The 21,419-nt window shown below is 36.9% G+C and overlaps 1 protein-coding gene across 2 annotated transcripts; it reads left to right on the top strand.

Annotated features, from left to right (window-relative positions):
- Positions 1 to 845: 845 nt before the first annotated feature.
- On the top strand, positions 846 to 20,880 carry fam83b (family with sequence similarity 83 member B). 2 transcript variants are annotated; one of them, XM_065249401.1, is made up of 6 exons: positions 887 to 945; positions 1,785 to 1,850; positions 6,791 to 7,280; positions 12,642 to 12,806; positions 17,337 to 17,461; positions 17,627 to 20,880. In XM_065249401.1, the coding sequence occupies exons 3-6, from the start codon at positions 6,822 to 6,824 to the stop codon at positions 19,692 to 19,694; spliced, it is 2,817 nt and encodes a 938-aa protein (XP_065105473.1). In that variant the 5' UTR covers positions 887 to 945; positions 1,785 to 1,850; positions 6,791 to 6,821; the 3' UTR covers positions 19,695 to 20,880. The 2 variants fall into 2 exon arrangements, with proteins under 2 accessions (XP_065105462.1, XP_065105473.1); XM_065249390.1 differs by lacking the exon at positions 1,785 to 1,850 and having other exon boundaries at positions 846 to 945.
- The last annotated feature ends 539 nt before the right edge of the window (positions 20,881 to 21,419 follow it).

Here is a 21,419-nt window from a genome sequence, read left to right as displayed (position 1 = left end):
ACTATACTGAAATACACACATAGGATATACAGAAAGTATTTTATTTTTAACTCTGGAAAATTAGAGATTTACCTGTTGTATTCTTATCAGGATGAAAAATCATCTCATCTACTGCATTTACTATATCATTAACATGCAAGCCCTACATATAAAACTATATACCTTCAACCTCTGCATGCTCATAATCCAGTGCTTGCTATTTTATTAACAAAATTAAAGATTTTAGTATTCTCAGCTTTAAATGTTAACTTGATGATGATAATTCTCTTTGCCAACTTTTCCTATCCTAAATAGTATTTTAACAATGGGTTAAAACAACCCAGTTGTTTAGTGTGTATTATCTTAACAGCTTTCTCGGAATCTCCTTAAACTATGGGGGGGTTTCGTATCAACTCTGCTAATCCAAAGATGACACGTCATGGAAAATGTTAACGTTGTTCTGACAGATCAGGCAACGCCTTAAATATAAAAGAATTATGATATGTACTACATGCAATGTCTACACAAGGACTTTATTTAGCTGAACAAGAAATAAAAAAAAATATAGAAAGACACTGAAACGCTGTATGTGTCACAATTCCAAACGTTGGCTTTGTCAGACAAGGGAAAAGAGAATCTGTCAGAAATAGAAACTGTCAACTTTATCAAAGCGAACTATGATCTCTCTCAAAGCAGATAGAAAAAAAGAGAGAGAGGTGCAGAAAGCAAAGGCAGTGTGAAAGAGGAGTGTCTTTTTCTTGTCAGACAGGTTTACTGCCTCTGGCCAGTAAGGTGCTCTTGTGTTTTGCATGTGAAAACTTGAGGCCCCACCCTCCACCAGGTTCTCAATACTTCTCGTGTTCAAACACATTTCATTTTTTCCTTTGGCTTGTAACCATAGCTTTAGCTGTACAGATAAATCACAGGATAAGGATATTGGAAGACAACATGGCGAGTTTATCTTAAGTAAGTTGTGAAACATTTTACAAATGGCATTGACTTTTTTCTCATAAGTCATTTTACAATAGTAAAGATGAAACTAAATGGTATATACTGTAGTTATTTACAGGTATATACAGGTTATTTACTATATGTGCTATATTGTAGGCCACTGTATGTCTAGTTACTTGAGTCTATATTTTGAAAGTTATATTTCGGTACAATAAGAAAGTGGGACTACTCATGTCATTTAATTAAAACTACAGGGAAAACTTTTAAAAATAAGGTTGTATTTGATAACATTAGTAGATGCATTAGCTAACATGATGTACTGTAACAATAAGCAATATAGGTTTTCATCATTTATGAATCTTTGTTAATGTTTGTTTGTGACACAGTTATTTGTGATGTTAACAGATACAACTTTTGTATGTATTAGCATGGAATTAACATGAACTAATAAATGCTGTAGAAGCATTGTTAGTTCATGTTGCACTAGCTAATGTTTACAAATACAACCTTATTGTAAAGTGTTACCAAAATAGTATAGTTTAAGTACACTGTCAGAGCCATAACATCGTATTACACACTGTAAAAAAATGCAGCATAAAGTTAAACCAACTAGGTTTTGAAAGTTTTTAAGTTTTGGCTTGTGAAAAGTTGACATAACTTATACAATCAAGTTAAAATTGTTTAACGTAATTTTTGAAGCTAAAGTAACATAAAAATATAGGTTGATTTGACAAAAATGCTGCATATTGTTAACAGTGAAAATGTATTTAAACAGACTCATCTGTACAATGATACAAAACATCCTAAGTTTGATTGTGGCTGTCTACAGTATATTTTGTTTATGGATCTTTTAGTTTTATCTTTGGAATGTGCTGATGTCTAATGGTGCATTCACACCAGACGTGGAAGAGGCGGCAAGCGTGAGTGATTTACATGTTAAGTCAATGCAAAGATGCGACTAGGCGTGCATTTCCACTTGAATGTCTTGAATGACTAGAATATCATGCACGAATGAAGTGAGTAAACTTAAAATGTTCAAGCGTCCAGCTACGCTCAGTTGACATGTTAAGTCAATGCAAAGAAGCGAATAAGCAACCTGTGGCACGATACGTGCGCGATGGGGCGGAAAGCAAAGTGCGGAAGGCATAATGCGGGGCGAGCGAACATGAAGCCTCTCCCATGACGCAAATTTTCGTCGGCTTTCACATGCGAATGAAGCGAGTAAATTCAAAATGTTTAAGCATCCAACTACGCGCGAATAGTGTGAATAATTTAACTGTGGTGTACATACATGTTGTTGCATTGTTCTTTAAAATATCTGCATGCAATTACACTCTGTTGCTAACCCTGAACCCACCCCTAAACCTAAGGACCCCTACAATAAAGTGGGACGAAAAAGTTGAATAGCTCAAGAACAAAACATACATTGAATCTACAAAATTAGGTTTCTATATAATCAGCCATTTAAAGGTGCATTGTGTAAGTTTTGGGAGAATCTTTTTACAGAATTGCAAGATAATCTACATAACTATATTATCTGTTGTGTATAAAGACCTTACTGTATTGTTTTATTACCTTAGAATGAGCCGTTTTATCTACATCCACCGTGGGTCCCCTTAGTCGCTGTTAGGCCGCACTCACACTATCCAAACCAAACCGCGCTCGGGCGCGTTTGACCCCCATATCCTGGTTTGTTTGACAAGTGTGATCGCTCTGTTCTGCGCCCGAGCGCGGATTGGTTATTCGCGCCGCGGCTGAGTTGCAGAGGTGGGCCGGAGCGCGGTTCACTTGGGCTCAGGCGCGGAAGGACGGGTGTGAGCGCATTCGCGCCTGAGCGCGATTCAAAAGGTGAAGCCGTCAGTTGCACGACCACTCACCTTCATCTGCCTCCGTAAAAACCTTTTGATGTGCGCCGCGGGGTTACGTGAATGTCCGAGCTGCGCACGTGACAGATGAACTAAGCAATATGATGACATGTGAGAGGGCTGTCTGTAATCGCGCACCAAACAAGAGCTTTACTTCCTGCTTTTTTCAAAACAATCGCATCTTAATGACGAAAGCGCGCCCGGACTCGGATCGATACAAGTACAGTGTGAGTGCGTGCATCTGGGGGAGTAGGGAGGGGTGACAATCGCGCTGGGGCATGGTTTGGTTTGGATAATGTGAGTGCGCCCTTATGTTTCTACAGTAGCCCTAAATGAACAAACTGTCGGAGCGTGTTTCGTCCCTACATTGTCTCAGATGACAACATGTTTTTCCTGTGGCGACTAAAATATGTGTTTTGAAATTGAGGGGTGAGCTGTTGGTTTTAATTCACAATCTTATCCCTAGCGGACACACATCACCTTTAAATGCAAAACGTTTTTGTTTTTTATGCTGAACATGTTCAATTAAAAATCACAGACTGCACGAAAAGGGAAAGTGTTTTGCAAGTGAACTTCAGGACCTACTGCAAACAAATGTTTCATATTTAAACCAATTGTTACAAATGCTTTACAAACAAAACCTGCAGGAAGCTGAACTGTTGAACTGTTTAATATAGATACACAAAATGAAGGTGAGAATGTTATGTTTATATCTCACACTAAAGCATTTAAAAAAAAATTCTTATAGTTCTCTGTTGATCACATTCAGAGTAAGCTGCTTTAAACTACTAAAAAATGTCTTTGTTATGTAGTTGCCATATTAATCAGTGTGTCAGAGAAGGTGGGACACTGTGAGTGTTGAATCATTCTGGCCTGTGGAGATCTCAGCACCTGGTGATTAAGTCAAGTTGAATGAATCAAATGATGAGATTTAATTTTGACTGGACAAATTTATAGTATTTAATGGATAGGTGGAAGTGAGATCTTTAGTTAAAATAACTTTTCTGTTATTTTATTACAGAGTGAAATACTCATCATGACCCAGTAAAGGGTCCTTCAAGCTATAAACTATATTAATAACTATAACAATTAGCATCTCTAACTATATGTAACTATACTATCATTGGCATATAACAATAACATTTGGTTAATTCTAAGATCGGGTGCTGCAGTGTTTCATTTGAAGATGAATGTATATGACCTGCTGTTGCAAAGAGACAGCAGGGAAACCTGAAGCTTTTTGGTACATTAGGAGAAGGCCGAAGTCGTCTAGCTCTTTAGGGAGTTGTTATTTTCTGAAGACACCTTTTAGTCACACTTAGTCACTTTCCATTTAAAACATCTTGGGCATTGTGAAAGAGGACCATCAGCAAAAACTAAAATGACAAATATCAAAAAAAGGGGAGCGCTGCCCGGACTCAAAAAATATGTAAAAGTTGAGGTGCTCTTTGGATAAGAGAATAGTGGTATAGCAAAAACAAAGAAAAACTCCAAGGCACTCTCTAAAAAAGTAAAAAGCCTTTATTAATACGGCTTGGTCATAATAAACCTGTTAAAACTCTGACGCGTTTCAGCAAACAAGCCTTCGTCAAGGACACTCGCTTGTTTCAGATCCGCACAATGCTGCGCCCAAACCCTCCCAATTTGTCGTAAGCAAATCAATATTGTTTTTTTATTTTTGACTCTCATAAGCGCATTGCAGATTGTCATGTAACTGCTAGATACAGTACTGATCAGTGGAAGCAAGTGAAATATCTCAAGATGAAGGAATATTTCAAAATCAACCTTTACGTTCATTTGAAGAATAAATAAGTTTGAAGTTGTTACGTTCCGTGTTTGTTTTTGTTTTACTCCCTGCTTTTCTGTTTCTGTCACTCAATTACATCTTAGGTTCTGTTCATTGGAGGGTATCTCTGTCAATCATCATTATTATGGAATTGCTACGACCAATCTGATGGCTTCTGCCGCTTTAAAAGGAGGCGGGATTTTGTCATCAGGCGAGAGCACCTGCAAGCCAGCCAGCCAGCATGTAGACATCTGTCCACTCGCACGAAAGTTTACATTGAGCGTGTTCCAACAATATCTCCACATACATCCCAGAATTATTAGATATCCTAATTAAAAGGATATCCCTTCGCTGCCACCAATAAATGTTACGTGCTAGATGTATTTTTAGGGGATGTTATCGCAACATTTAAAGGAGATATTATTCACACAGTATAACAATATAGACAACCAGAGACAATGGGTAAATTGTAAGAAAAAAAAGTGTTTATTAAGCACACTCACACACATGCTCCGGGTAAACTTAATTGGAAAAAGGGAAAAATTCTATAATGATCAACAAACTACGTAGCTCTGTTCACAAAGGTAATCTTTCTGTCCGTTTACGACGTCGCTCAGCTTCCAGTATAAGTACTCAAAAGTTAGTTTGTAGTTGGAAACAATTATGAGTTAATACAGGTGTTTACTCGTCCTTCTAAACAGGTGTACAGTACACTCATGGGTAAGTTACACAGTGACTAAAGTCGAACTCGGGAGAGATTCACGCAGATAGTCATTAGCACAGATAATCAAAAACAAATCGAAAGGATAAAGCAAACACAAAACTGGAAGACGCTCAATGTAAACTTTCGTGCGAGTGGACATATGCTACATGCTCTCGCCTGATGACAAAATCCCACCTCCTTTAAAAGTGGCAGAAGCCATCAGATTGGTCGTAGCACATCCATGATAATGATGATTGACAGAGATACCCTCCAATGAAAAGAACCTAAGATGTAATAGAGTGACAGAAACAGAAAAGCAGGTAGCGAAACAAAAACACACACGGAACGTAACAAGGATTAAGATGCTTGGACAAGATTGAGCAGCAGGAGTCAAGTGATGACAAGTGATGAACACTTACTGTATGACAAACAGAGTTGGCTAGCTGAATTCGATTTAAGTCATGCCTTTTATTGTTTTCCCTGTGTATTGTTTCAAAGTCTGCTTAACAGACTGCATAAAATTTTGTGGCGCATTTGAGCTTGCAGAACGAGTTGTTGTACTGTAGGTTTTCTGTTGTGAGGGAAAACATGTGCTTGTGCTGTTGCTATTGGAGCAAAAGAAACATACTGCCCTTTGATAAGACAACATAGTGCGCGCGCGTGCATGTGTGTGTGTGCGCGCATCAGATGTTGCAGTAACCAAAACTTTTCCGTCTTTGTCAGAGTATTTTTTATCAGAAAAAACAAACAAATGTGAAAGTCATTTCGACAGATTGCACTTACAACTTGTCTTGATGTATATTCTAGTCATGGTATTTGACCTAATGCAGGTTATGCAGCACTCTGCAACTGATTGATGTGAAGTTTTGCTAGAGTGCAAATACTCAAGTACTCTCTAAACTCTCTTGCGATACTTTGATGTCATACACCAATAGGTCTGCGCAGCGGTGCTGAAGTTAAACACTCCAGTGTAATGGAAGAGCGCAAAAATCAATCTCCAGACCTTGTCTGTCTGAAGAAACAAAATCTAATGACAGTAGAGTCTACATTAATCTGCCTTCAGGCGTTCATTACACAAGATGGTTTCAGATGAGTTTAGTTTTTCATAACATTTTTTTACATGTTTGTTTATATATTAATCACGATAGTATTTTGTGATTTGATTTGTTTATATTTGTTATATTTGTTTAAGTTTGCTGACCTCCGCCATCAGTGGGAGAAAAAAAGCATTAATTCATCTGCTTTATGTAATGGTAAACATGTAAAGTGATGTAGTCTCTGTTCATCTATTCTCTTCACAAATAAATTAACACATTTTAATTTGTATGCTTGTCTTGTAAGCTCATGATTAGAAATTAACTCATGTCTTTTTGATTATCGCCACACAAACAAAGATGAAATAGCATTGAGGAGTGTGGGAGCTAAGTGAAAACCTAGCCATGATATTATGTGTTATCTAGATGAATTGTATGTTCTTGTTGAATGCCATGTGTGCTTGTTTTCTAGGTTACTGAAATTGTACAGCGTTTTTTGAGAGATGGACGGATTGATGGAATCTGATTTGTCCCTGCTGTCCTCTTCAAAAGATGAATTTAAAGTTGAAGATTATGTACAGCCTCATTACAAAGAGGCATATCGGTTGGCCATAGACTGTCTTGTTGAAGGTGGAGAAGTGTCTTATGAAAAGTTCATCAAAGAAGAAGGCATTTGGGGATTTCTTTCAGAGGATGAAATCCACCACATTAAAGAAAGTGCCGTACAACTGTCCACAGGCAATCACTCGGAGGAAACAGACTGTACAGACGATGAGTCGTCCTCTACGGGTACCTACTGGCCCACTCACTCTGACACTGAGCCACCAAACCTAGATTTAGGCTGGCCTGAGGTCTTGCACGGACGGCTTAAGACCAATATAGACCTGCTGTTCCATCCTCCAAGAGAAAACAGCCCCACCATCAAGGAAATGATCCGCAAACACATACAGGATGCCAGACAGGTAATGTTGACAAAACTGAATGGTGTGAACAGTATAAATAAGTGTCTGTTTGATACTGGTCTTTCCCTTGTGCCTTTCTGTTTTGTGTAACCCATGAGTGTAGAAATCCAACCAGCAGCTGTAACATTACATTTATGCATTTGGCAGAAAATTAGATCTAAAGTGACTTAATTTTTTTCAAAACAATCAAATGCAGCATTACATAAATAAGATAAGGAAATGCAAAATCTTTAAGATATTACGTTCAATGAAGATATTTTGTAAATTTTACTACTTCGAATATATCTACATAATATAGCAAATATGAACTATTCTTACACGGCTTTCTGAAATACTACTGATGATTCTGATTGGCCAGTCATGGCATTCCAAGATTCGTTCTTTTTAGATAACATCCGCTCATTGTATTTAGATTGAACATTGTGTTACTTATGTTGTTTCTTTATGAATTAGGGTAACAATATTTATGTATTCAAATCTCAAGAAAACTAATACGTCTACTGAACTGAAAAAGTGCTGTATCTAATTCCGATTTAAAACAGTTGTTTATGTTGATTATTTGGTAATGTTATTCACTTTGTACTGCAAAGACATGAATGGGTTTATGGTTTGTGCGTATTCATGTGTTTTGAAGGAGGCGTGACTTTGGATGGTGATTTGAATGGAGGGTGGGATTGTGATTTCAGTGCTAGTAGGCTAAAGTTAGCATTTTTGAAAATCGTATACTCTAATGTCTCTTAGAAAGCAAGTCAACATTGTGACTGTCCACTCAATCTATACTTTGTTGGATTGTATGAGATTGTACCAAAAAACTTTGTGTTGCAAATACAATGCTCTGCCAACCTCTGAAGTTATATTTGGGCAGATTTTTTTACCTACAGTACTGTAAAAGTACCTTGAAAAGGTAATGCCATCTGAACTGAGAAACAATATTTGTCCTTCATAAAATTCTTTATGCAAAGCTAAAACCTTCCTGGTGCATATTCATTTCAAACTTTTTACAGCTTGTTTCGGAAAATACAAATTGGTGGTTAAAGTTCTCGTAAAACATTGATTCATAAAATGAAATGACCTTCAGTTCAGGCTAGATTCAAATAAAAGGCTCCCAGTTTAATCCTAGGCAAAAACATGAAATGTAGACACCTATATTTATTGCAGTTCAAAAAGTTGAAGGCAGAGAAAAAATGCAGTTATGAGTTCCCTGTGAGATTGTGTTTATATTAGATAGGAAAAGTTTGCGTTCATTCCCCTTAAAATGTTGTGTTCATTTAATGTGGTCCCTGTTCATAACTGTGTTGATCAATAGTCAGACATAATACAGAAGCCAAGATAAAAAGAAAACAATTAGGATTGCAGTGAATGATGAAAAATCTGGCTGTTTATTTTAAAAGGTTGTGGGTTCAAACTGCACAATGGCTTCAACGGGAAGCTTAATTATTAATATGCCTTCATTACAATCTCAGAAAAAAATATGTACATAAGCTATCACTGGTGCTACCCTTTCAAAAAGTACCTAAAAAGCACAAATTGGTACAAAAAGGGTACAAATACACCAATCCATTACTAATACATGCTAACAAAGTTCAATTAATGTAGATTTAAATGATACCTGTGAGTCAAGGTAGTTAGTCATAAAATATTTGGTTCTTCATAACAGTTACAGTAGGTATTAAGTGTTATGTAATATGCTGCCATGTTGCGTCCCTTAATGCAGGTAAGTATTCCCACCTCTAAGGTTGGAAATGTATGAGAGGGAGTTGTATTGTAGTTATTTCCTTAGGGCCAAAACAGTAACAGATCAAGGCTATGAGAGCCAATATCTTTTAAATATAGAGATACAAAATGTCTTTGATCTACACCAGCATCACATATCACATAAGACCTGTGTCTCCAGGGTTTTGACAGCAGAACCAAAAAAGGTACCTGAGATTGTTTTCCAGTCAGTTCAAGTGCTCAAATAAAACATGCGTTAACGTAACATTGTTTCGAATCTCTTTACGTTTTAGCTGATGTTTGACCTGACTGATGCATTTTTATAACTTTAAATTAGAAAAACAAAGCATACTTTCAGGAATTAGAAATTCTGCATTGTGACATTTAGCAAAAAGTCTTTCACTATAAGGGCCCTATTTTAACGATTTAAGCACACTGTCTAAAGCTCACGGTCTAAACGGCATTGTCCGAATCCACTTTTGCTCATTTAACGATGGGAAAATTGTTTATGCGCCAAATGTACGGCCTAAAAGGGTTTTTCCTATTTTCCTAATGAGTAATGGGTGTGTTTTGGGCACAAGGTGCAATAAACTAATGAGAGTCTTAGCACTCATCCACTTTAAAAGCCAGTTGCGCCTGGCGCCATGTCTAATCCCTATTGAGAAAGGGGAATTTGTAAACTAAAAAATTAATCGGAGGAAGAAGACTCCCAGTTTAAGATAAATGTTAAAAAATTGTGTTATTTTCATTTTTTATTGAAATTGTTATTTTTTTTAAATTAAAACCTTTGAAAGCCGTTTTCTTTCAGTCATAGAAGTGAAAATAGCAGGCTTTTAATTGCTGTAAATGTATTTTTATCCTACATAATCATTGTAATTTCATACAAATAATTTGGAAACATTTGGAAACATGCTTTTTTGGGGCGTTAAGTAATGGCGCAAACACCAGTAGTATTACACACACAAACATTAGTAAATCGCATTATCTGAATCATTTAAATAATCTCCTCCCATAAATGTTGTGTTTGAAAGGGAAATTCCTCGTATTGCAATACAATAAGGTCAGTCGCAAAAATAATTAGACCACACATTTACAGTGCTTTATTCACTGCGCCTCTTTCATAAATCCCAACATTATTTAATGCCAACATGATGTTTATAGAAACCCAATAAATTAACTTTTCAGTTTGAATTATGTAGTCTTATTGTTTTTTTAGTTTGAATGTACTAATTTATAACATTAGTAATTAGAATTGAGTTGCTTCATGAAACACTACCAGTCACTACCAAAGGCTTCATCTTTAAGAAACAGTCGATAAATTAGAGTTCTTATATAATATTATCTCTTATTTTCACTTTATATGAATGCAGGATTAAACCCAGGGACCTAGATAAGCTTGGAACAGATTATATTGGATTGCTTTGGCTCTAAATTGTTATCTACCAGTGTTGGGAATATCCGCAAATAGTTTTAAACAGTTTGTTTTAATGGCATCGTATCTATAAGTTGAAGTCTTTCAGTTTAAAGCACAAATGAGAGCCATTTCACCGTGTGTCAGAGTGCTGAATCTGGGCAACACACAGTAAGGTGCAAAAGTGTCAGCCTTTTTCATTGGCCTTTCTGTTGGTCACACTCACAAATCACTCATAGTCTCAGAGGAGACTACAGATTGATTTCCTTTAAATCACGGCTTTGGAAAGCAGCCCCACAGTCCCCATGTCTTAAACTCTTGCTAAAGATGTGATGAGGCCAGGAACATCACCCTATGCCCGAGGCGTCAGTCATGTGCACATTATACAGGTCTCTCCCCAGCAACAGTGAAAGCTACAATGCACAGAACAAACACCAGGTAAACAATGAAAGTTGTGCAAACCGCACCGCTTAAATGATCACTCCCGTTTCACAGGAGTGGCTGAAATATCTGGGTGTGCCCATGAGAAGCTTGCCCGATTGCAAGAAAACATGTCGTGCACAGATAAGCCATGCTGCTGGGGTGTGGATCAAATCCTCAACAGCTGAAAGAAACTGGACTTGGTTTTTCTGAGCAATGTAATTTCCTTGTTATTTTGATGATGAGGGATGAATAAAGCCCTGACTATAACAATAACTATAAAGTGCTGCTATTTAACACTGTCATCTGAAAAAAAAAATATTGCCGACATGGACTCTCATCAATCCAGCTTTGAACCGCTTTTGTGGTCTTAACATCTAACAGAAAAACAGGAAAGTGATTTGTATCATTTGAATTAGCATTATACAGGCAATAAATACAGAATGAAGACGTGTTTCTTCCAGCAAGGTCACTGTTATCTCACGGCTTTGAATTCATCGTTTAATGAATGCATATGTCAGACATTTTTCTTACTCGCAGAGCCATGTTAATTCATACTGATATGTTTGACTGACAAGTCAGAATTCAATACAATGTGTGGCGTTTTTATTTGCATAAATAATATGGCGTGTCTTTGAACAATGGTACAGGGCATAAAGTAAAAATGCTAAAGCTTTTTAATAAAATAATAATAATAATAGTAATAATAAATCAAAATATGCGAAAGAAATGAAAATGTTCCTGCAAGCTTTTGATTTCATTGTAATTGCCATTAATGTGTAGTTGCTCCTGTATCTTCCGTGCGTTTTTCCAAAAGTGAATTGCTAAAATTTCAGTGATGTGTGAAGCATTCAATTCAGGGATTTTTTCAAGTACAGCAAGAGAGGAATCACTTTAAATACGAATAGATGAAGGCCCCTGTGTGAGTCATAAATGAAAAATACTGTGAATCATTGATGGCCTTTTATGTCTGAATAAACAGGAAAGTCTTAGAATGGGAAGAAGACCTAGCAGTGAAAGTAACCTATTTTAATTATTTTGTATTTATTTGTATTACCTACCATAGTGTATATCTTAAACCCTGGCAAAATCACTGTACAACATTCCCTCTTTTGTTATCATGTTACTGTAAATCTTAGACTACTGGGCTGGGAGTAAAATAAAAGACTGAGTGGTAAAACATACTGAAAGAAGGACCAGATGACTATAATACATTCTAATACTGTGGATAAAATCTAGCAATCGTTTTCTACATTTTTTGTTTCGAGTGTTGCTCTGTAGGGTGGAGTGAAATACAACGTTAAGACTAACTTTCATTTAACATCAACTGTATATCCTAAACCTGTCATGGCTTGAATTGGGGAATGCTGGTCTACCAGAAAGTCAAAATGCTGACATTAAATGCTTATCATCTTTAAATAATACAGACTGCTTGATCTTTTCTGACTCATTGCTATTTAATATTGGGAGCAGTGCTGAAAAATCATGTGCCAGTTATATGAAAGCCTTCTTGATTTTTTTGTTTAGTTTACTTCAATGTAATTTATTTCTTTAGTGCTTTCACAATTCTGCAGACAAAACAATAGAGACAAAAGATAAAGACAAAAAGACAAAGGGACAGAGCTAATGAAAATTAGTGCCATAAACTGAAACAGACTCGCTTATATATAAAACATTTGCTTTGTTTAGATCAAGGTCATTCACAGAAACATTGTTGATTTAAGAAAATATCACAGATGGCCTCATTTAAAACTATAATGTCTAGATGATTATGTGAGGCTGACAGTTTTAATATGTTTTTGTGTTTATCGTTACAGGTCATTGCGATCACAATGGACGTTTTTACAGATGTAGACATCTTTAAAGAGGTTGTAGATGCATCAGTTCGGGGTGTTCCTGTTTACATTTTACTGGATCATAATCACTTCAAAAGCTTTCTCAATATGATAGAAAAACAGGACGTCCAAATTCAACAACTTAGAGTAAGTATTTTAAAGCACAGAATCTATCACTTAAGCAAGCATGCTCACCCCATGGCGTCAATATTTGACGACACTTGACCATGCGTCAATATGTTGACTCGGAGGGTATACCTTTCGCGTCATTTTTTGACGAACTGGGGACTTCAATACTATTAAGTCCGTTGCATTCTCTTTTCTTATTTTCTTACCATTTTCGCGTCGGTTTAGGGTTAGATTTACATTATGACATCCCTACCCAAACCTAACTCTAACCCCAACGCCAGGTGACAACTGTTTAATTTCGCGTACCTAACTCTAACCCCAACGCCAGGTGACAACTGTTTAATTTCGCGTACACTGTTTAATTTTGCGTAATCTAACCCTAAACCGACGCGAAAATGGTAAGAAAATAGGAAAGAGAATGCAACAGACTCAATAGTATTGAAGTCCCCAGTTCGTCAAAAAATGACGCGAAAGGTATACCCTCCGCGTCAACATATTGACGCATGGTCAAGTGTCGTCAAATATTGACGCCATGGGGTGAGACTGTGTTACAACGGCAGAATATAAAGTAGTGCTTATGTTTTTTTTTAAATGTCTCATTGTTGATTAAACATAATAATAATAATAATAATAATAATAATAATTGTATTATTTTGGATTTTGGATTCATTTAGCCTTTCTAAGGTTAGTTAGTTACTCTACATAACAAGAATTGTATTATGAATTTGCATATATATTTATTTAAATTAACATAGTTTTTTATGTATGATTCACTTTTCTATGATTTTAGAAAAAACTGCAAAACCATAAAAGGCATGAAAAGTAACAAAACCAAGCAATGAATGCATGTTTCCAAGATAAAGTATCAAAAACAACCCCTGGTAAACATTTTGATGGGATCAGATTTCCCTCGTTTTTCTGTGTTGAGGCTAATGTCAAAATACTGACTGACAGAAATAAATATAGAATGATTAATGTCAGCAACATTATCCAAAAAATGACATGCTGTTACTCTCTACTCTGCTGTTACTGACTTGCAGGGATCTTCTACCTTATTTATCTTTTCAGGCTGAGCCAGTCTTAACAGATAACTCTAATAAACCATCTTAGTCAAATAAATGATGAAATATTTATGGTCATGAACTTTTTGTAAACATCATTCATTTGGTCATGATTTACATATTTGTTCCTTATAAAGTGTTCAAATGTGTGTTCTCATGTTTGAAATTGCCCAGAAATGTTTATGGATTAATGCCATCTCAGTTAAAAACTGCTGCTTCCTTTCATCCTAGAAGGCATTGAGTATTAATATAACGATTATGACTCATCAGTGCACCGTTTAGCATCATGTGACAGCTGCTGAATCAAATCCTTACATATTTTATTCATATAAAATTATATATTTTTTCCTTTAAACATAAATACCCCAGGCTTAAGTAAACTGATATGGTCTAAAACGTCGACAAAATGCAAAAAAATACAGCAGATATAAGCATTTCAATCATGGCCCAAACTTAACTTCCGGTAGAGTTCTGCATAGAATCAATAACAACAAAGTCCCTCTTGTAACTCATAACAAGCTAAATAAATAGCTAGTAAATTACCTTAGACTCTATAAAAATGGTGCTAAAAATACTAAGAGTAGTTTACTGGATAGTAATCATAGATGAACCATTTTAGTGCTAAACCTCACCTATGTAGAACCTGTGTAGCACCTATATAGAACCATATTGTTTCATGTTGAACCATAAGAGGTTTATTCATGCTTTACCACCACTAAAATGGTTCCCCTATGATTACGAGCTTCTAGTACTAATTAGCACTATTTTTTAAATAGTAAATCAAGCTTGTCAACCAATAAAATGAGCTTACGTTACTGTGTAAAATGAATGTATCCAATGTGAGCTACAGACCGGTTGTTAACCGGAAGTTAGCTTCGGGCCAGCCGCGTAACCATGGCAATGCGCATGCATCCAATGAAACCATCTAAGAGCATTTAAAGTGTGGAGTTTGGCCTGTGCGCTAAAAAGTCTAGAATTTTGCTGACGTCATCATACACTTTAATCTCTTTAAATTTCATGTCCAATCAGATGCTCTCTGAATGCTGAAGTGACCCTGCCCCTACATTGTGCAGAAGCTCCGCCTGAAATCACAAGCGCCTGAGATGAGACACATGTTAATAGATTTACTTGATTAATAGATTAACTGAAGACTCATCTCTTTTGTTTGTTCTTTGAAATATAAAGGAACAGTATGTAAGAAATTTATATCAATTAATCATAAAATGGGCCTGATATGTCACTAGACATTAAGAAATCATTATACTTTCAAATACTTATATCACTCACAACAGTGGTCTGGCCAGGATATTATCATTTAAAAAGTGTATTTGCAGCCTTCAACTGATGTTTATGTTGTCATTGTGTGTATTGGCCACCAGTTGTGTGATTGCAGTACCAGTTTTGGCCACAATCCTACATACTGTTCCTTAAGATTTTGATTTGATTATGGAAACCTTTTAAATTAGTTTTAATTGGATGTAAATTTCTAAGTGGATTCGATTGTATTTTTATTTCTTTTTTTTTACTCTACATAACTTTGGGCAACAGAGTTGCGTTTAAATGTGCTATACAAATAAATGAAGTTGAGGTTGATCAAGTTACTACTTCTTATGATAGTGGCACATACGTATAGGATAAGAAATGATTTAGACAGTGTAAATATGCTTTCTATAGGGGTGCATGAAGTCTGACATTGCGTCAGTGTCAAGCAACGCACACACATACTGTACAGGGTGCACTGTGCCGAAAACAGAGTGAAGAAGATCAAAGGTCACGAACGGTTAGACAGCTTCCACATTATAAACTGCACTGAAGAGTGAAGAGAAGACAAACACCGCTGCATACACAAAAACATAAATTGCATATCAATGTTATCATTGTTTATTCTGTAATAACAGTTTCTATAAGACTTTATTTTAATACAACTGTGGCTCTCACAAGCGTTCAAATGCAGTTTTTCTGGACTGCCCCATAAACAAAACACTTCAAATTATTATTTTAAAAAGAGGGAGGGTCTTCTCAATAGTTTCATAATTTTAGTTGACACCACCTCTAATAATGCTGCACATTCCAAGGAACTTTAGTGAGCCTTTAAATCCCTATGTTAGACTATTCTATACAATCTGTTAGAGCTCTAAGCAGGTTGCATTTTTCAAAGCTGTACAAAAAGGTGCCACCAGACATCTTTTACTCAACAGCCATGACCCTTTAAGGGGCTTTTTACACCTGGTCACTTCATTGTTTTCTCTGATCAAAATTCAAACTTTGAGAGAGTGTTTTGTGAAGCGCTTTTCCCCGACATGGTCCTTGTCAGTTTTCACACTGTCTCACTCTACTGCTGCTCTGTACTGCACGCTCCAGCTCATGTTGAGCAAGGAGATGCGCGTCCCCTGCCCAACATACAGTAAACATATATGTAAACATGCATAAGTGTCGTCTTGAGTTTTTTTTTAAGGCGAGTAACGAATAGTGTATTTGGATTTTGTAGAGAAGAAGATCGGATTTATATTTGTTTTGCTAAGACGCATTTATGCAGCCTAATGTACTGTAAAAGGAACAGTTTTAACAAAACATGATCTGATCAGAGAAAACACATCAAGTGACCAGGTGTAAAAAGCCCCTATGTCTGAGAAAGTACACACACTGTTGGTATTGTTGTTTAGGTGTTCACTTCTGTAGTTTCACAGATGGTACATAAGCCATAATTTAATGCTATAACAGCATTGTCGATTCATCAGCAGTGATAAGACCTGACCCTTGACTTCAACACAAACAAAATTACTATTATTATCTTTCTATGTTTGCAAAGCTGCAATGGAGCATGTTTTACAAGGCAAATTTTTTTTAAAACAGGTTTAACACGTCTCTTTGTTATATCTCTTAAATGTACAATGAAGCACGGTAAAAATATTTTTTTATTTGAAATGAAACTCTGCAAGACCAAGGATATGTCAAAAACAAAATAAGGTTTCTTTTTCGATTCAAAAACACTCAAATTAGTATGGTTCTGTTCTGGCATAGCAAAGTAATAAATGCTGAATGGACACTTGATAACTTCAAGTAATATACAATGTTTATTCATTGGTATATCAAGAACCAGCACATTGAAGATTGACTCACAATAGATTGCTAGTTTGAAATTTCTGAAAGGAATAGATTAGCTGTTAAGATGACTATAAGGCAAAGGGCTGTCCGACAAGAGATGAAGCTGGGAATAGAGAAGGGTGTTGAGAGCAGCTTGCATCCAAAATGCAGTAAAGTGGCAGCTTGCCAGACAACAAATGAAAGAAGATCTTAAAAAGATAGGATCGATGTGTGACATGAAGATGTCGGAAGCATACTATTAGAAGTTGAGATTGGCCGAGTGTCATCTGACTGCGGTCTTTGAATTGCATAAACAACCAGATGCCTGATTTCAAGTTGACTTTCAGGACATTTAATCTTGTTATGGTAAAAATTGATTTTCACTTTCTTGTTTTTCCTGCAGAATATGAGGATACGTACAGTTAAAGGCCAGGAATACTGCTGCAGATCTGGGGCAAAGTTCTATGGAGCAATGGGGCAGAAATTTCTCATTGTTGACTGTAAAACAGTGTTTTTTGGATCATACAGGTAAGGATGGTGAAGCTAGTAGGTTACTGTCGGATGCAATTTTTAACAATTTACGTTAATAAACACTGCTGGCAATCAAGTAGTGTCTTGTTACAGATACATTGTATCATTTGTTACCTAATCTGAAGATGTAAACTGCACTTTGTTCATCTTTTGATGTCATAGCTTCATGTGGTCTTATGAGAAGATGAACCTCAGCATGGTGCAGGTTATAACAGGCCAGCTGGTGGCAAATTACGATGAGGAATTTCGGACATTGTATGCTCGATCGACAATCCCAGCTCCATTTCAGACTGCCATTGAAAACCAGTCTGATGTAAGGCCAAACGGTAAAGCGGATGGATACCTCATTAATTCCAGCATCCCCTTTGAAAGAAAAGACCACTTAAGGCACACGCTTGATGCAGTTTACCGGCAAACCTGCGAAAGGCGTTCAGGATTTTCACCTTTGAAGGAACATGAGGAAAGGCAGCTTACTACACCACAAACGCGTCTCCTTCAAGAAGCATCAGAATTTTACAAAAGACACAGCTATGCGGGAGAGCGACAGGAACCTGTATATATTCCACAGTTGTCAAAGTTTGGCTCCAGTAATTGGAACGTGGCAGCAGCAGCAGCGACCAGCCGTTATGGTGGTTTTTCTAACAACATGGACAACCAATACGAAAGTTACGTCATTAACCCGATGTACAGAGGTTCAAACATGCGCCAGTCTTACCATGGCCACGACAAACAGATTCTTAACATGAGGCAAAAGCTTCCCAGTTTAGCTAGTACGTCCAAGTCTTTCCTTCGTACGTGGAGGATAGAGTCTTACCTTAACAGCCACAACGATGCACCCTATGGGGAGAACTACGATTATCTGGACCAACACGAAATGGAGCAATATAAAATGGGGGCTCCTCAACACTCTCGTATTAGGTCGTCAGTTGTTTTCACATCCACCATACCGGAGCAACCAGAGACAAATAGCTACTCTAATAATTCGATGTCCTCCAACCACGATCCAGCACGAATTCAATCATGTACTCATCACATTTATTCTTCAGCCCAGTGGAATCAGGCAGGTGCAACACAATATGATGACTACAACATGCAGAGGAAGCGCAACACACCGACTTCAGAACATTCAGGAACCAGCACAAGTTACTGCTCAGGCAGAGATGCAATATATGCAAGTCTGAACAGAGCTAAAAACAGACTTCCGAACAAGGAATGTTACATCCAGCAAGAGAACTTGTACAAGAGACATAGTTTGGCTGAGCCCAGGTGCAATACATACAGAAGTGACATGAACGAGCCCTCTAGTCACATGTATGCTTCTTTGCCTAGAGGACAAACGGATAAGGTTTTGGTAAATGAGAATCCCAGAAGTGGACGGTACCCACAGAATCTGAAAGAGGATCAGAGATCTGTCTCACATCATGATTTCCAAAAGACAGATGAGAGCACAACTACCTCAGGAAACATATGGCAAGAGCCTCCTTCGAGAACGGTGTCAGCAACATTACTAGAAAGAGAGGAGAATCTGCCTATAAAAACTAATAGCACATCATCGCCACGCTTCTTTAAAAGGAGCACCAGGAAAATAAAATCTCTTCTAAACATCCCGCAGAAGAGGGACAGTTCACCCAAAAGGAAGAATCCTGCAAGTCTTAAGACTGGTAGCAGCACAGACACAATTCTTTCCGACGACGAATCTGTGAGAGACAAGAAACATCAAAGTAGCACTACTGGTTCCATCAGATCGGCTGGAAGCAGCAGATTCAGGCGCACAAATGGGAAGATTCCTAGTATTGAGAATCACTCTTCCGCTGTGTTGGGAGAAACCTCTGCACCTCGGTTCAGCACCGAAGAAATTCACAGCCCAACTACAAGTGATGTACAGATTACCAAAACACAGGAGGAAACCTCAGTCATTACTCAGAATGTGAGGTCAAACTCAACTCCAACCAGATCGGATCTATTGCCAAAGCAACAAGTGTCAGCAAACAGGCTGTATAGCAGATTTGAGCCACTTTGCTCGTTTGAGACGAAGCATCCATCAGAAGGTCGTTCTGCCTATGTGTCTTCAAACAGCAATGCAACGGTAAAAACGAGAAATTCTGTGTTTTTGAGAGGAGAAACTTTTAATAACCATAATAGTTACACAAGCCAACAGACACATGGACATGACAACAGATTTGGTCGTTTCATTCAAAGGGTTGGAAATATGATACACAAGAAATACTGATGCGCCAGTGTAAAGTGAATAAAATGTTAAAGCTAAAGTGTGTCATTTCTAGGACCCCTGCATAACCAATAGAATTGCCTGTTGGTTTGATAAACAAATGCCCAAAGCATGCTCCATTGGTTGAGCCAGTGACTTGTAGTGATAACAGAGAACACCAGTTATTGCAGAAAAAAAATGCTGTGAAACCAGAAATTGTGTTTATGAAAATTCAGCTTCCAATCATTTTCCTATGCACACTCTTAACACACCATTATTACGATGCTTATGCATTTACAATTCCAAAAAGCTACGGCTTTTGCAGCAGACATAGCTCTCTTAAACATTTAAATGTTGTTTTTCAGACATGATGTTTCTGCATGCTGCTTTTTGCAAAAAAAAATCTATAGAAAAGCCATTTTCTATGGTGCATGTAAACAATGTTGCTATGTTGGGCTGGGTGGGATGCTCAAAAAGAGCAATGTTTTGATACTGTCACAGAGCTACAGTGTTTACACTTTCGAGGTAATCAACCTGCTGATGGTTTACTTATAGTCTGCATATCAATTCAGCAGAGGAAAATTATTTTTATTTTACAAATTACACACTTAAGCTTTAAAATTGTAGGACAATGTTTACTTGAATGCATTACTGCTGATGCCAGTGTTGAAGGTCTGCATTATAACCTGTTAAAAGTGCTGCAAGTACTGTTACACTGCCTCTCTCTTGTAGTCAGACTCAAAATAAATCCTTCTTTTCATGATATTTGTGCACTAAAAGAGATGATGATGTCTTGAGTGGGGCTATGGGCAGATGTAATGATAATAATTTCGTAATTTCTCTCACTTGAGTAATTGTTACTTTGAAATGTTAACTGTGGATGAAACCTCCCATTTTGGTCTGATTGCAATTTGTAACAAACCGTTCTTACAATCATGAATTGCACTTCTGTCTGAAGAGCAGCTTCCCCAAAATAGCACATCTTGTCATTGTTAAAGCTGACATTAAAAAAATGGAACACATGCAAGATAAATAAATGTTGGTTAATGGGAAACTGGTGCTTAGCTAATCATTAAATGTAACAAGCCATACCAAAAAAAAAAAAACACTGCACTGGCTTTTGCACTTTTTGCATCTTTAGGTCAACATGTTGTTTGTCTTCAGATTGTTTTGAAACTAAAGGTACATATTAAAAAAATATGAAAATATATTGTTGACTCTAATTTCACAAAGTGAGCATTTATGAAATGAATCTGTATGCCCCCTCCAGTTACTGTTGCTAACTCGGACAAACAAGCAAAGTTGCGTACAATGACTGCTGTCAGTGTAAAAATCATTTTCCAAGATGTTTTTGATGCATTCTGGCCACAGAAAACCCACCACTCATCAAGGAGCATTCAATTAGGATTTAAATATGCCATTGATGAATATGTAAAAGATTTTTAAATAAATATGGTGGGTAACAATATTAAGTTAGCTGTTAAAGTGGCCTGTCGCACAACTGAATCCAAAGCAGACATTTTTGCTATGTCCTGTTTGGGTTTAAGATATGGATGAAAATAATTCCATTGCCCATCTTCTCAGTATACCCGGGATCAGTCTCAAGTACCCCAGAGACATAATTTTACCTTTAAATTTATAACATAAACACAGCTTCTCTATGGCGCTGAAACCTGAAGAGTTCCGGTCCCCATGAAACAAGGTAAAATTAGGGCTGCCAATAAAATTCCAATAGATGTCTAACCATAA

The sequence above is a fragment of the Paramisgurnus dabryanus genome, chromosome 20 (genome assembly GCF_030506205.2).
Source record: "Paramisgurnus dabryanus chromosome 20, PD_genome_1.1, whole genome shotgun sequence".
Taxonomy (NCBI): domain Eukaryota; kingdom Metazoa; phylum Chordata; class Actinopteri; order Cypriniformes; family Cobitidae; genus Paramisgurnus; species Paramisgurnus dabryanus.
Note: the sequence above shows the minus strand (reverse complement) of the source record. Positions and strands in the feature narration are given on the sequence as shown.